Below are 16,624 nucleotides of genomic sequence, written 5' to 3'. Positions count from 1 at the left end.
AGAATATTAAGAAATAATAGAATAAGAGGGAGGTGATTCCTCCATTAATCTACATGTAATATCCCACCCATGTTGTGTTTAGCTGGTTAGTGGGAATGGAAGAGGAGGGAGGGAGTGGGCTTTCATTTACCACTGTGTATATGCCCACAAGTGTGACTCTATAGTCGCATGGGCTGCTCAGATGTGATAGGGAGGAAATGCTTAGCATTAAAACTCACTGAAAACTGAGCATCTGCAGAGTTGCCACAACAGCTGTAAAATCCCTAGCGAAATTGGGGACCTGGAAAGAAGGGGGAGATAGAGTGCAACAGGAAAAAACAGGTTTTTGCAGAATACAGAAAACAAATGCCATAGTGACTGAGTGGGTATGAACAGCATGTAGTACACCGTTTATTGAGAGTTTTTTATGATGTGGGTTTAGTGACACTTTAATCCACAGTCACGCAGTTTTCCTTCCTGCTGCTTTCAGCTGTTATAACCGATCCCCTGAAACCTCTCTTCTTGCCACTCTCCATCAGGTCTGTTTGCCACCCTCATGCCAACATCATCATGTACAATGCAGGTCCAATGAGCACCATTGGTCTCAATTTATTTTTATACCTCATAGTAGGATTACAATTAAGTTCTACATAGGTGTCAGTATCTGAAAGAATCCTAGTCATCTCCTAGTCATCCTAGTCATAATCAGATGACGGCTAATTGGCCGAAACATATCAGGTGGGCACGCTGACACACACATGCTGAGTAACTCAGGGATTTTGAATCATTCATCGCTTGTTATTATTGTAAGTATGTTTTTAATAAACTTCGGATGTTAACAAGAGGTACTGCACTATGAGCTTCTTTGTTCCTTCCATTGCTATATGAATTGTGAGCTTGTTACTGTCCAAGAACTTTATCCCTGATGATCGTGAATGCTGAATTTGGCATTGCTTTTAAACTGGAGAGGACTCTCTGCCTGCATATGATACATGCCTCATATTACCTTATATCTGGTAAGAAGATTGTGAGATCAGATTGTGGTGGTGTGTGCTATCTTGTGCACTGAAGGTGGTGGAGGAATCTTCCTACCAAGCGCTGCTTATGAACTTTTTTACCTTTAAATATATGTGAACAAACAGAAAATAAATGAAGGCGCTCAGTTATATATGTAAATATATGTACCAGAAAACAACTATCATAAAGGCTTTAAAAAGTAATGTATGTGGGAATAGCATACACATTTCATTGCATCCCTTCTTTATCAATAGGTCCCATTGTGTGTCTATTTCTATAGAAAATGAGATATTATTCCTCACTTTGTATGAGTTTTGTTACACAAGATCCTTTTTTTTTCAAATCTATACACACAGAATGTTTTATATTTATAGCATGCATTACTGCATGCAACTGCACATGCACTCTGATGCTGGATTTACATTGTTGTTGTGTGTGTTGCATGGTAAGGAGGGCATACATTTAGGTGTAAAAGGGCCCATATAGTTTCCCTTTTGCAGTAAACTGCAGCTTATAGATATGCACTCCCTCTTCCTCTCACAACGTCTACTAGCAACAAACTTTGATTGTTACTTGTTATCTAATGGACTCATGTACTTACTAGCGCTGCACTTTTTAAAATACTTGTACCTGATATGCATAAGACCCAGAGAAAAGTCTTTAGGCTTGTTTCATATAGTTAAAGGGACACAAACTGTACCATTAAAAATTCATTTTTCTAAGAGCCCCCTGCAAGTTGCTTATTTTTGGCAGCTGGAGGTTGCAAGCGAGTGAGGTTTAGATTGGACTGTACAACGTCCCATTAGTTTATACTGGTACATGCGATTTTTCATAAATGACCATGTCGTTTTAAAACACATGAGAAACACCACTAAATTAAGTTCATGTTTGCCATGTAACGCATAAATATAAATTTTATCCGTTAAAAACAAACTTCCAATAGTGTGCCATTCATTATAATATGCTGCTTAAAAGCATGTATTCAGTATGTATAGTATGTCATATGTCACTGCTTCCTTTCCAGGGAATCTCTGTTCCGCCAGCTCTGTGCCCTCCATTGGCTGTTAGAATCTTTAACAGAGCAATCCGGCCTGATGCGACCTGTATCCACCTGCTGGAATATAAGGTACAATTCTTGGGACATTCAAATTATTATGTAATTTTTTTTTTTTTTTTACATCACTTATTTGGAAAAATAAATAATAACATAAACTGTGCTGTTTGCCACTAGTAGCATTTTCTAGAAGTTGACATTGTTTTGGTCCTTCAGCTGGCCGTAACCCGGGGGAGGTTGATTTTTTTTTTTTAAAGAAACCTTGCTTATTCACTCAACAAATACATCCATTTTCAGTGTATCTTAATGGATCTTATTAATTTTGTCAGCTGTTCATCCACTTTATAAACATTTCTGGATAGAAATTAGGCATGAGCAGATATGAGGGTCTGGGTTTAGGTTGTGGAGGATTTTCAAACCTTGTGTAAAGTCTAAAAATTGTGAGCTTAAAACCAAACCCTATTCAATTCTATGGGTGAGATCATGATTATCAATTCCTGTCATTTCAAAGGCTAAAAAAAGGAATAGAGAGCTGGGTTCTGCCATAGTAGAAATACACCAATGCAAAAATAAATGTAAAAAATACTGTAGAGCATGGAGCGAGTCCTAAGTTAATGTAACTTTGAGGGTGGCAAAGAAATACCAATCCTTTCGGGTACATGCCTGGGAGATGCCTTTAGGCTGTGTGTGGTGTTACTGAATAGTACAATTCACACAGACAATGCCAGTATACCACTATATAATGGCATCACATTTTTTGGGATGTGTAATTGATTTTTTTACTTTTACATTTTGTCTTTGTTTTTCTACATCAGTAACACACCAAGCCCAAAAAAAATACTTTTTAGATAGTTTTTGCTGAGATGTCTGATTCTTTCTCCAGTGATAATAAGCCTGAATTGAACAATGGAAGTAGCAGCCATGACATATCAAAAGCCATAGACAAAAAAAGAATAATACTAAAGATCTAAACAGCAACACAACCAATTGGACAGTGGCAAAACAGTTTATTTGAATATTATAGATTGGAAGCTTCTTTTTTGAAGTACCACTCTGTATTTTCTTAGAGGTTTATAAAAATGTCAAAACACAGTGCACAAAAACATTTCCATACCACAACCCCACATTTACCAAACCCATTTCCACCATTCCTGATGTGATTCCTCAATTATCCTAAAATATCCAACATATAGAATTAAGGTATATGTTTGGTAGAAATTGGCTAGTGTCAGGACACGAAAAAAGCACTTGATTAGGAAGTAAATTGAAAGAGATAACAATAAGACAAGCTTTGTCTGCTAATAAAATTATAGTGTATTACCTGAGAGACAATAGCCACAAATATTGTTCAGTGACCGGACAGTATGTAAGTAGCTTGGTTAGGCCACATTTTAAAAAAGTGAGACAAGGCCAGTTTTATCTTATAATAAACATTAGTGTATTATTTGAAAGACAAAAGCCACATACTGTATATTGCACTGACTAGACAGTATTTAAGCAACTTGATTATGCTGCAATATAAAATGGATAGACGAGGAAAGTTTTATCTTCACATAAACATTAGGGTGTAATATTTTACGCACAATAGCCACACATATTGTGCATTGGATGGACAGTATGTAAGCACCTTGATTTATGTAAAAGGGGGAGATAAGCCAGGTTGCAATAAAACGTGTATTATTTAAAGGATAATAGCCACAAAAAATTAGAATGCATTATTTCAGAGAAAATAGCCACAAATATTGTTCAATGACTGGAGAGTAGCAGGCTGATTAGGCCACAATGAAAGGGAAAGGGATTCACTCCAGAAATAAAGAGATTATTCTCCCGTTCTACAAGACTCTGGTCCGGCCACATTTGGAGTATGCTGTCCAGTTCTGGGCACCGGTCCTCAGGAAGGATGTGCTGGAACTGGAAAGAGTCCAGAGAAGGGCAACAAAAATAATTAGGGGAATGGAGGACATCAGCTATGAGGAAAGACTACAAGCACTGAACTTATTCTCTCTGGAGAAGAGACGATTGAGGGGGGATATGATATCAATGTACAAATACTGTACTGGCGACCCTAGCATAAGGAACAAACTATTCAGAGAGAGGAGATACAATAAGACACGTGGCCACTCACTAAAACTAGAGGAAAGGCGGTTTAACCTTAAAATGCGTAAGGGGTTCTTCACTGTAAGAGCGGTAAGGATGTGGAATTCTCTTCCACAAGCAGTCGTATCGGCTGGGAGCATTAGATGGGCACCTTAGAGACCACAACATACAGGGGTATACAATGTACGGTTAAAAGCAAACACACACACATCATGGGTTGAACTGGATGGACTGATGTCTTTTTTCAACCTCACTAACTATGTAACTATGTAACTATGTAACAGTTTTTATCCTGAAATAAAAACTAGAGTGTGCACTGGTTGGGCATTATTCGAGCATGTTGTTTAGGCCACAAAATAAGAGGGTGAGACAAGGCAGATTTTATCCTAAATTAAAAAGTAGAGTGTATTATTTCAGAGACAAAAGCAATGATTGTAAAGTGGCTGGATAGTATGTAAGTACCTTGGTTCAGCTGCAATATAAGAGGGACAGACAAGGCAGGATTTACCCTGAAATTGTAATTAGGGTGTATTGTTTCAGAAACAATAGTAATATATATTGTATAGCAGCTTGACAATATGCAAGAATTTTGGTTAGGTTGCAGTGTAAGGGGGAGACGCGAGGCAGGTTTTTATCTTTAATGCAAAATAACGTGTCATTTTTCAGAGACAACCCAAGTATTTAGGGTGGCTGGAGAGTATTTAAGAAGCTTGGTTAGCCTGCAATGTAAAAAAATGAGATGAGGCAGTTTTTATCCTGAAATAAATATTAGAGTGTATTATTGGATGGAGAATCTTGTGGAAGAGTGGGAGAAGCGGAAAGTGAGGAATAAGGAGGAGGAGTACAGGTAACACTGAGGTGCTGCTCACTTGAGCAAACAAAGGGCAGCTTTGCCTGTGTCAGTAACCCTTTTATGCTGCTCACCTTGAAACAAAAAGGTCCTCACAAAAATGAACTCTGAAACACTAAACCCTATATATATATATATATATATATATATATATATATTTTTAATAAACGTGAAATAAAAGAAAAAGGAGAGCAGCACAATATAGCGCTGTATAGCAGCAACTATCTGTCTCTGCAAATTTTATTACAATACAGCACCATTTATAGCACTGTATATAGCACTGTATATCGCAACTATCTCTCCCTAATCACGCACTGTCAACTCTTCCTATCTACTCCAACATGCAGGGATAAATTGCTGCTGGGAACACTGCCTTATAATAGTGATGGGTCTGGCACACAACAAAGCTCCCATATTGACTATTCTAAACCAATGCTGGGCTGTATGAACATGAATTGTCACATAATTAATTTGCCGGTTGATATAAATATCCAACAAAAACAATCTTGACAAATCCAGTGAAGAAGGAAATAAAATTCCCACCCTGGTGCTAGGGTGTCACCGCAGGTGTATAACAAAAACTGTGTTGCAAAACAATCACAAAATTACAAACAAAAAAAGTCAAGATGAAAATGTCCGTGATAGAAGCAAGTAAATGAAGGTGTCATTCAAAAGAATATGTGGAAACCAGATGAGCTGTGCGAACTGTCCCACCTACTGTAGAGCTGAGCTTCTTACCAGAGAGATTATTTAAAAGGGCATATGAATGGTAAGATCTACATCAGAAATCGCATGCCTAAGAAGGAGGGGTGGGTAGAGGATAAGCCTCTTACCAGATTCCCATGCATCAGAAGCTATGAGACTGCTTGAGACTATTCTAAACCAACTGATCTAAATTGGAAAGTAAGGAAGTGCATTATCAAAAGTTGGTTTCAAGAACTAGAGACTAGAACTAGAACCTTCAGGGCCCCGGTGCAAGAAACAATGAAGGGCCCCCCTGACCCTCCCTCCCTTCCATCCGAGCTCTGGGCTTCCAGTTCTGGGAGGGCTTCCATGGACATCCCTCAGAATCCGGCCTCCCACCTGCCCCTGGGGCGTGCATCCAGCATGCTCTGTGACTGTTGAGTTCTTTGGGTAATCACAGTGGCCCTTTACCATGTGATCAGCTGATCACATGTAAACAGACTTGTCGGTTATCGGCACTCCTTTCTTCCCATGCTGTGTCTGTGTAAGGAAAGGAGAGCTGTTAACCAGCAAGACTATCAGTACATTGTTTACACTCATATGCAGCGCTCTAAACATCAGTGCCCCATTAGTGCTGCATATCAGTGCTACCTATCAGTGCTCATGAATGCCGTCTATCAATGCCCATTAGTGCTGACTATCAGTGCTCATGAATGCCGCCTATCAGTGCTGACTATCAGTGCCACCAATTAGTGCTCATCAATACCGCCTATCAGTGCCCATCAATGCCCATCAGTGCTGACTATCAGTGCTCATCAATGCTGCCTATCAGTGCCCATCAGTGCTGCCTATCAGTACCACCTGTCAGTGCTCATCAATGCCGCCTATCAGTGCCGCAAATCAATGCTCATCAATGCCTATCAGTGCTGCCTATCAGTGCTCATCAATGCTGCCTATCAGTGCCCACCAGTGCTGCCTATCAGTGGTACATATCAGCGCTCATCAATGCTGCCTATCAGTGCCCATTAGTGCTGCCTATCAGTGCCACCCATCAGTGCTCATCAGTATTGCCTATCAGTGCTGCCCATTAGTGTCACTTATCAGTGCTCATCAATGCCGCCTATTAGTTGCCACTTAGTTCTCATCAATGTCACCTATCAGTGCCCATCAATGCTGCCTATCAGTGCCACTTATCAGTACTCATCAATGCCACCTATTTGTTGCCACTTAGTGCTCATCAATGCTGCCTATCAGTGCCCATCAATGCTGCCTATCAGTGCCCATAAATGCTGCATATCAGTGCCACTTATCAGTGCTCATCAATGCTGCCTATCAGTGCCAATCAGCAGTACTCTAAGATGAGAGTGTCTCTCTCATACAGCTCAGACTCAGAGCCTGCACTGACAGTCCCTCCTACCTTGCACAGATAGAAGAAAGACGATATCCTTCTTCTCCTCCTGCCCCTCTCCTGTGTGCAGAGTGGGAAGTGTGAAGCTCAGCAGCTAAATGTGATCATTCACACTTCCCGCGGTGCACACAGGAGAGGGGCAGGAGGAGAAGATTGGCTGTCTCCTATCCGTGCGAGGTAGGAGGGACTGCCAGTACAGGCTCTGAGCCACTGACAGGATGGGTGGGCAGGGTCGGGCCCCCTCCTCTCACAGTGACCGCCCCCTCCCCTCGCAGTGACAGAACGGGGGGGGGGGGGCATGGGTGGGCCCCCTACATTTGCAGTGACTGCCCCTCCCCTCGCAGTGACAGAATGGATGGGGCGGAGTTGAGCCCCTCCTCTCACAGTGACCGCCCCTTCCCCTTTGCAGTGACAAAATGGGCAGGCGGGTTGGCCCCCCTCCTCACTTAGTGACTGCCCCCTCCCCTCGCAGTGACAGAATAGTGGGCCCTCCCACAGTGGCGGAACTACGGGGCCCAGTCGCAAGTGCGACTGCTGCGACCATGATAGTCCCGCCACTGGTTGGTTTCCATATTAGCGAACAGCTGCATTAGTTCTCTGTGTCCATGAACGGATTGAATTTGCAGCAAACCCATGCTCTACCCCATTCAAAAGCTAGGTTCCTTAGAAAAATGTTGGATATAAAATGTAAACCAACTAAATCACTGATTTGAGTGGCAATCTGTTGCAGTTCAACTATACAATCTTTTATGTACAGTAAGTAAGTTTTAATCCACATAAATTATATTCAATCTCTAGGATATTTTAATTGTTGTACCATTCTTTGTAAACATAGTAAACAATGTATATACGGCGTATTGTGTGCATACTATATAAGCTGGAAGATGTTACACTAACCGCATTCTATTTCTTTAAACCAGAGATCCTGGGGGCTGTAAAACATCATTAAAAAGAATCAATAGAGAAAAGGAAGTAGAAATGAAGTGGGAGCAGTTTATAATGCCAGGGAAGGTAAATTATTATTTTTTTTTTAGTTTCTATAACTGACAGAAATATTTTGCCATGTTTTACAGGTATAAATAAATTTAAAGTCCTAAAATGTAGAGCTAAATATTTCAGCTAGTTAATCTTTTACTGCGAAAAATATATGGAGAGCGGTTGGCTCATCAGCCATGCCTATATATTACACTTGCAAAAACTGTAAAGCTGTGGCATGCTTGTACTAAGTGGAGCCCATTATTTTATGTTATAGTGTGATGTACTGGTCCCACTGGAGTTAAAGTACAATGCCATAGAAATTAATGCTGCATGGATTTTTGGGGAAATATGGATCTGTTTTCCAGTGTAAATTACGCTAATCTTTAAATCTCAAATCGCATTGTATTTCTGTGACTTGTGGCCAGTGTTTCAATCTTGATTTTTTCAGTGGTCGGCTTCATAAAATATTTTTTGGAGATTGAGGTGCAGGCTGCAGGCGACATCATAAGGAAACAAACGTGACAGGAGGAAAGTGAAATTTTATATTGTCAGTTCTATTGACTCCCTTTGGATTAGTGACTATGAAATTGTCCTTTTAGATAGATAAACGTGCATTGGACATTTATGAAGCAAATTAGCAACACTATAAGCGGCAAATCAGGCTTTCACTTAGCAAAGCCCATGTGACAGTTTTTGTGTATTTGTGACCCCTACACCTGTAATTTGGGGTATCCAACTGTGACAGATTTGTATGGATCTGCAACAAATGTATCACAGCAGAACAGACAGTGGTCAATGTCAGATTTGGAGCAGATATGGGAGGAATGTATTACTATATATGTAGTAAATATGCAGCATAATCTGTCTCACTAATTCTGTTTAGTATTGCCTTGCTTTGTGACAGAATTGATAAATGCCCCCATACAGTTCTTAGTCCTAAATATATTATTATTATATATACCATATCTTCCGGTGTATAAGAAGACTGGGCCTATAAGACGACCCCCCTAATTTTCAAGTTAAAACATAGCTTTTGGGCTATACTCACCGTATAAGACTACCCCCCTTCCGAAGCAAAGCAACACCATTGAAAAACATCAGATTTCTCAGATCTCTCATATATCTCCAAGGTACTGTAAGAAAGTATTAGATGTAATCTCTCAAAGCGCTGGCTGTCTGTGCCCTATTAAGGTGGTTGTAAACCCACTTTGATGACTTTTACCTATAGGTGCTGTAAATATCTCCTAAACTTTCACTGTTTAGGAGATATTTACATTGCATGCAGCCGATGACGTCATCAGGACATGCGCTCCGAAGAAACGGCCGCCCGTGACGTTTCTTCAAAGCCCTGTGCCGTGAATGGCGGCTCCCGCGCCCATGCATCGTTGCAGGTAAGTGTCACAGAATGTGCTAGTATGCGATGCATACTAGCACATTATGCATTAACTTTTTTATGCATTTACTTTGCAGGGGAAAAAAAAAAGGAAGAGTTTACTTCCTCTTTAATCTCCAAGGTACCGTAAGTACTGTAAATGTAATCTCTCATATATCTCCAAGGTACGGTAAGTACTGTAAATGTAATCTCTCTTATATCTCCAAGGTACTGTAAGTACTATAAATGTAATCTCTCATATATCTCCAAGGTACTGTAAGTACTATAAATGTAATCTCTCATATATCTCCAAGGTACGGTAAGTACTGTAAATGTAATCTCTCTTATATCTCCAAGGTACTGTAAGTACTATAAATGTAATCTCTCATATATCTCCAAGGTACCGTAAGTACTGTAAATGTAATCTCTTATATAGCTCCAAGGTACCGTAAGTACTGTAAATGTAATCTCTCATATATCTCCAAGGTACTGTAAGTATTACCGGTAGATATAATCTCTCAAGGTGCTGGCTGTGCGGAAATCCTGTACCGGTATACTGTATTTACCGTAACTTCGGCTACATACAGTATACCACGCTGAGCCAATCACGGTGAGCAATGTATTCTATTATTGAATGCAAAGTCTGCTCGGATTGGCGGAGTCAGAGAGGCGGGCTGATGTTACTCTCTATGACTCCGCCAATCCGAGAAGGCTTTGCATTCAATGATAGAATACATCGCTCACCGTGATTGGCTCAGCACAGTATACTGTACAGTATGTAGCCCAAGCTATGGTACATACGGTATACTGGTACAGGATTCCCGCACAGTCATTGCCTTGAGAGATTACATCTACCGGTAATACTTACTTACAGTACCTTGAAGATATTTGAGAGATTACATTTATGGTACTTACGGTCAGTGGTGGAATTCAGCCGGTTCGCACCGGTTCCATAGAACCGGTTACTAACTTTCTGCAAGTTCGCAGAACCGGCTGAATCCCTCTGCGAGTCTAAGGACGCGCAGTACAATTGAATGTCCCGCGCTCGGACCGAGCAGCCGCAGAGCGGAGCAGTGCGCCCTGACCCGCCCATTCTGTGACAATAGCGAATGAGAATTCGCTATTGTCACACGGATCCTCCTCCTGGCCAATCAGGGAGCGGGTCCTCCCGCTTCCTTATTGGCCGAAAGGCAAACACCATGCCATTGGACGAGGAGGAGGCGCCGCGGGAGGACTGAGGACTCGGAGACGCGGAGAGCCGGGGACTGAAGACAAGCTGCGAGACCGTCCGTGAGGTAAGTGCATGGCTCTCGCGGGGGGATCGCTGGCACTCTGCAATTGGGGGCTATGCTGTGGCTGGCACTCTGCAATTGGGGGCAATGCTGTGGCTGGCACTCTGCAATTGGGGGCAATGCTGTGGCTGTACTCTGCAATTGGGGGCAATGCTGTGGCCGGCACTCTGCAATTGGGGGCAATGCTGTGGCTGGCACTCTGCAATTGGGGGCAATGCTGTGGCTGGCACTCTGCAATTGGGGACAATGCGGTGGCTGGCACTCTGCAATTGGGGGCAATGCTGTGGCTGGCACTCTGCAATGATTGGGGGCAATGCTGTGGCTGGCACTCTGCAATCATTGGGGGGCAATGCTGTGGCTGGCACTCTGCAATCATTGGGGGCAATGCTGTGGCTGGCACTCTGCAATCATTAGGGGCAATGCTGTGGCTGGCACTCTGCAATCATTGGGGGCAATGCTGTGGCTGGCACTCTGCAATCATTGGGGGCAATGCTGTGGCTGGCACTCTGCAATCATTGGGGGCAATGCTGTGGCTGGCACTCTGCAATCATTGGGGGCAATGCTGAGGCTGGCACTCTGCAATCATTGAGGGCAATGCTGTGGCTGGCACTCTGCAATCATTGGGGGCAATGCTGTGGCACTCTGCAATGATTGGGGGCAATGCTGTGGCTGGCACTCTGCAATCATTGGGGGCAATGCTGTGGCACTCTGCAATGATTGGGGGCAATGCTGTGGTCACTCTGCATTGAAAGGGGGGCACGCTGGTTTCTCTGCATTGAAAGGGGGGCACGCTGGTCACTGTGCATTGAAAGGGGGGCACGCAGCGCTGGTCACTGTGCATTGAAAGGGGGCACGCTGGTCTCTCTGCATTGAAAGGGGGCACGCTGGTCACTGTGCATTGAAAGGGGGGCACGCTGGTCACTGTGCATTGAAAGGGGGGCATGCTGGTCACTGTGCATTGAAAGGGGGGCACGCTGGTCACTGTGCATTGAAAGGGGGGCATGCTGGTCACTGTGCATTTAAAGGGGGCACGCTGGTCACTGTGCATTTAAAGAGGGCACGCTGGTCACTGTGCATTTAAAGGGGGCACGCTGGTCACTGTGCATTGAAAGGGGGCACGCTGGTCACTGTGCATTGAAAGGGGGCACGCTGGTCATTCTGCTGGGAAAGTCGGAACTGGTTACTAAAATTTTTGAATCCCACCACTGCTTACGGTACCTTGGAGATTAATAGGGAACAGACAGCCAGCACTTTTTTGAGAGATTACACTTACTTACCTTGGAGACTTTTATACTCTGTGTATACGACCCCCTCATTTTTGGGGGATTTTTTTGAGGTTAAAAAGTTGTTTTATACGCCGGAAACTATGGTAATCCTTTCTTTGTTATCATTAAAAATAAGTGTAATTTTATTGTTAAAATTACTTATTTTGCAGCTTCCTATGTCTGTTGGATTCATTAGTGTTGATTTACTAAAGGCAAACAGACTGCTCACTATGCAAGGGAATTTTTATTTTGTACGGGTATCCTCCCTTAGTTTAGTGAATGAGATGAAGCTCTGCTGACTTCCATGCAAGCAAAAAATACTGTTTGCAGCCTATTTGCCTTTGGTAAACCAAACCCTTGACTTCAAATGCTGGATAGTGCTGTTTTTTTAAGGAGTTTGCTCTTCTCTAGTGATTATTACCTGTAAGGGCAAATGCAAGCATCATGCTACTACTATCATCGTGGGAAACAACGCCAATGGAAGTCACTTTACTGTTGTACTGTGGTTTAACGTTGGCTTGTGCAAAGCTGCTAAATACTAGTATATACTGTATAGCAGCCAGTGAAATCTGCTAGGGTGCAGTTGCACTAGCCTGTTTGTACACCAGAGGGCAGCCATAGATTTCAGAGCATGATTTCCAGTTACAATACACAGATTCCCTTCATTTCTAAACACTAAAGTAAAGTAAGTTTTACTCAGAAATTGAAAGGGCTTCAGTTAGAATAATAGTCACTTCTGAACCTGCATAATGTCCTATTATGTGCACTTTGGGGTTTCTTTTTTATGTGAGCTATAGCAATACTTTCGTTGTTTTTAAAAATCTCAATGGAATGCATGTTTTATCATCAGGATAAACAGATCAGGTGGCGATTCACTGTCGGCTAAGGATAGATTGTGAATGACGCTATATGAGTCCTTAACCCACAAAAGCATTATGTGGTCTGAGACAGGCTTCATGTTCAGTTACAGGTCCAAAATTCTAGGGAACTTTACATTTGTCTTCCAAGCAATGTGATCTTAAATTTTACTTAAAGCTGTAGGCGAAGAGCTGAGTATGCAAATAAAGTACATACACTCACCAGCCACTTTATTAGGTACACCTTGCTTGTATTGGGTGGGACCCCATTTTGGCTTTAGAACTGCCTTCATTCCTCATGACAGGTGTTGGAAACATTCGGGAACGATGGAATGAGGAATGGCCGCACTTCCCATGGGATGCAATTAGGACAAAGCACGCATAGTCGTGTGAAACGCGTCATCCTTTCGTTCCCTGCAACATGCCTGTAACATCTGTGCTGGATTTTTTTATCAATAAATCTTGATTGCATCCCATGGGAAGTGCAGCCATTAATCATTTCATCGTTCCAGATTCTCTGCAGCAGTAGAACAATTCTCCTGCGCTCGAGTGAAATGTAATGGAGGGAAGAGGAATACTTCAGACTTGAATGGATATGACTTGTGGTCTTGCTGCCCCTCAGGATCAAGGGTATCCAAAACCAACTGGGAAACAAAAACAAAAAAGCAAGGGGCGCACCGACCTAGTGCATTACCACTAAAAACATTTATTAAAATAATAAAAAGTATATATTATATTCACAAAACAGGTGTGAATGTTACACACATCAACATGATTGACATAGACTCTCCAAGTTAGCCAAAGTACTGCGCAATGCTGTATGGCATGCAGTGTACCGCATGAAACTGCTGTTGCTAAGCTGATGCGTTTCGAGGGCGAGCCCCCTTCTTCAGAGCCAAGAAATGCTGAGCATTTTTTGTTGTTGTTTCTCTGCAGCAGTGACAGGGCATGTACCTCATCCCAGGGGCCTGTTCATTTTTGGCCCAGTGGATCCACCTAGAGCAGCGATACTACAATCTGTTCATGTTGGAAAGATTCCTCAGAGATTTTGGTCCATATTGACATGATAGCATCAAGCAGTTGCTGCAGATTTGTCGGCTGCTCATCCATGATGCAAATCCCGCATTCTATCACTTCCCAAGGGTGCTCTTGGATTGAGATGTGGTGACTGTGGAGGGCATTGGTATACAGTGTTCATGTTCAATAAACCAGTGGTGAGATGATTTGAGTTTTGTGACATGGTACATTATCCTGCTGGAAGGAGCCATCAGAAGATGGGTACACTGTAGTCATAAAGAGATGGACATAGTCAGCAACAATACTCCGGTAGGCCATGGCATTTAACAGCTTCTGGACTGCCCCACGCAGATATATTGCAGGGCGGCCCTCCTGTGTGAAATCACGTACCTGTGCATAATTTTGTGCACTGGGGCTGGGGCGTGCGCGCGCGCTGCCAGCGACCTGCTCACTTCCCCTGTGATTAGACACAGTGGGAGCCAATCAGTGGGTCTGGTGGACCTGATGATCACTGGCACCCTGCAATCATTCTCAGGAGAGGCAGAATGACTGTCTGCCTATGTAAACAAGGCAGACCCCTGTTCTGTGAGAGGGGAAGATGGAGATCTTGTGTTTCACAGTAGGCCGGCGATGATTGCGGCCACCGGTCCCGCGGACTGACTCCCTCTGTGTCTAATCACAGCAGGAGTGTGGCACCTGCGGCGCGCGCATGCCCTAGAGCCTTCAAGCAAAATCACGTCCTGTATATGTACGTGATTTTGCACTTAAGGGCCACTCTGCCGCAGTATATGTACGGTGGACGGTCCTTTAGTGGTTAATGATGTGCTAATGAATGTAGAGCTGCATTATTTTATGTATTTATATCTGCCTGAAACTCATCTTGAAGTTCCATGCACTTTAATCATATATAAACAAAATGGCCCCTGCCCCCACCTATAACTGGCCTTCATAGTAAAGAGCACTTGGAAGGGCAACGTATGTGAAACAAAAACAGAAAAAATTCCCAGCTCAATTCACCAACCAGTTTGCTTACCAACTGAATTAACCTGTCTAACAGTTTGCGTTAAAAACAGGGGTTTAGTTAGCACACATTTGCAAGCACATGTGTAAGCTGCAGGGCCACTTATTGGCACCCTGTATTACCTGCAATCCTAACTCTTGTAAATCTATGAGAGTCTCCACAGTGGAAGCACATTCACTCTAATGGATAGATAGGGGGCAGGTTGGCCTAGATGTAGACCAATCCTCCTTAAAGACACTTGGGGGCAAAGTGGATGCCCAGCTCATAGCAGAATGGCAGCAAAGGCATCCAGTGTATCCACTCACCAGTATACATCAACAACAAAAAAAAATGGCCCCTGCCCCCACCTATAACTAACTGGCCTTCATAGCAAAGAGCACATGGATGGGTAAGCAAGCTGGTTGGTGAATTTAGTTGGGAATTTTTTCTGTTTTAAATTTCACTTTAACCATATATACCTACATTTACATTTCTAGACTGGTCACTAGAGTTCAATAAAGTATTGTTTTTTTGTAGTTAAAGAGTGATAGGAGCAGGTACTGTGTAACTTATGTACTTATGTTTGCAGCCTTGAGATAGATATCCAGCACCATAGAGTATTTATCATCATCATCTCTTTTCACCTCTTTGCCTGTTTTGGTATTGGAGGACAAAAATAAATTTTGACTAGCACAGAAAATATGGGCAGAGAACATTGCTCAAAAAGCTTCACAATGATAATTTTATGCTACCTAAATAATCCGCTATCCAAAATTAAATTGTATGGTACAGATGTCCAAATTATGTAATATGTTCCATATTTTACAATGCATAGGGTAAAAGACAAGGTCAGAGATTTCTTCGTGGTCACTTACAACGAGCACGCAAGTTATCATTCCTCAGCATCTCTCGCTTTAATGGGCTTTCATCAGCTGTCACACCAACCATGGGCAGTGTCTCTTCCCTTCTTCCAAGCTCAGATGAGATGCCATCATCCTCAGATGGTCCTCAAGATGGTGGAGAGGATATAGAATCCACTGTTAATGGTTCCGTTCATACTGCAGGAAAAGTGAGCAAAGAAGAGGATGAAGAACCTCTATCAGACTGTAAGTATTTTGGAGCTTCATGTATTAAAAAAAAAAAGCAAATGAAAGTATTAGTGGATGCTGTGTCAAAATTTACAAATCAGATGCCTATATTTATTTTTCCACTCCACAAGGTAATTTGAATCTGAATCAGTATGTAATACAAATGTCTATTGTCTTCCTCAACTTCCCTGTCTCCCAACATTTAAGGCCACATTCACACTTTGTGTAGTGGGAACGCAATTTTGTGTGGACGATTTTTCCAGGATTCAGTGTTGCGTTCATAGGGCAGCCCATTCACTTGATGCAACAAAATGATTTTAGCGCAATTTGGAATAGCCTAAGTGTGAATGGGACATAAGTTTTGCTCTTGGTGAACCTTTGCTTTGAACATCCTGCTTTCTGTATGAAAAGCAACATGCAGAAATTTTCATTTAGTGAAAGACTGAAGATGCCAAAATGAAAAGAAAAAAACTTTTTGTATGCCTCTGCATTCCAATGCTTGTCCTGGAAAATTCAGAAAACACACATTTGGCTTGAATAAGCCCTAAGAAATGACACTCAGACAGAAGTCAAATACATATAAAATGCTGTGTGTGTTCTGTTTAAGGCTAAACTCTCTAAAGTTTCTAAAATACTTACAATGCATACTATATATGGGAACTGTCT

At 42.3% G+C, this 16,624-nt stretch overlaps 1 protein-coding gene across 1 annotated transcript in view; it reads left to right on the top strand.

The window, feature by feature from the left end:
• CCDC60 (coiled-coil domain containing 60) overlaps positions 1-16,624 on the top strand; it is a 344,461-nt gene that overhangs the window by 288,575 nt on the left and 39,262 nt on the right. The window contains exons 6-8 of the mRNA XM_082267699.1: positions 2,021-2,122; positions 8,010-8,100; positions 15,706-15,976. Coding sequence (XP_082123825.1) covers positions 2,021-2,122; positions 8,010-8,100; positions 15,706-15,976 — 464 coding nt within the window. The remainder of the gene's footprint in view (positions 1-2,020; positions 2,123-8,009; positions 8,101-15,705; positions 15,977-16,624) is intronic.

This window comes from Pelophylax lessonae (assembly GCF_965119305.1).
Source record: "Pelophylax lessonae genome assembly, chromosome: 1".
In the NCBI taxonomy this organism is placed as follows: Eukaryota; Metazoa; Chordata; class Amphibia; order Anura; family Ranidae; genus Pelophylax; species Pelophylax lessonae.
The sequence above is the reverse complement of the archived record's forward strand: the minus strand, read 5'-3'. Positions and strand labels throughout refer to the sequence as shown.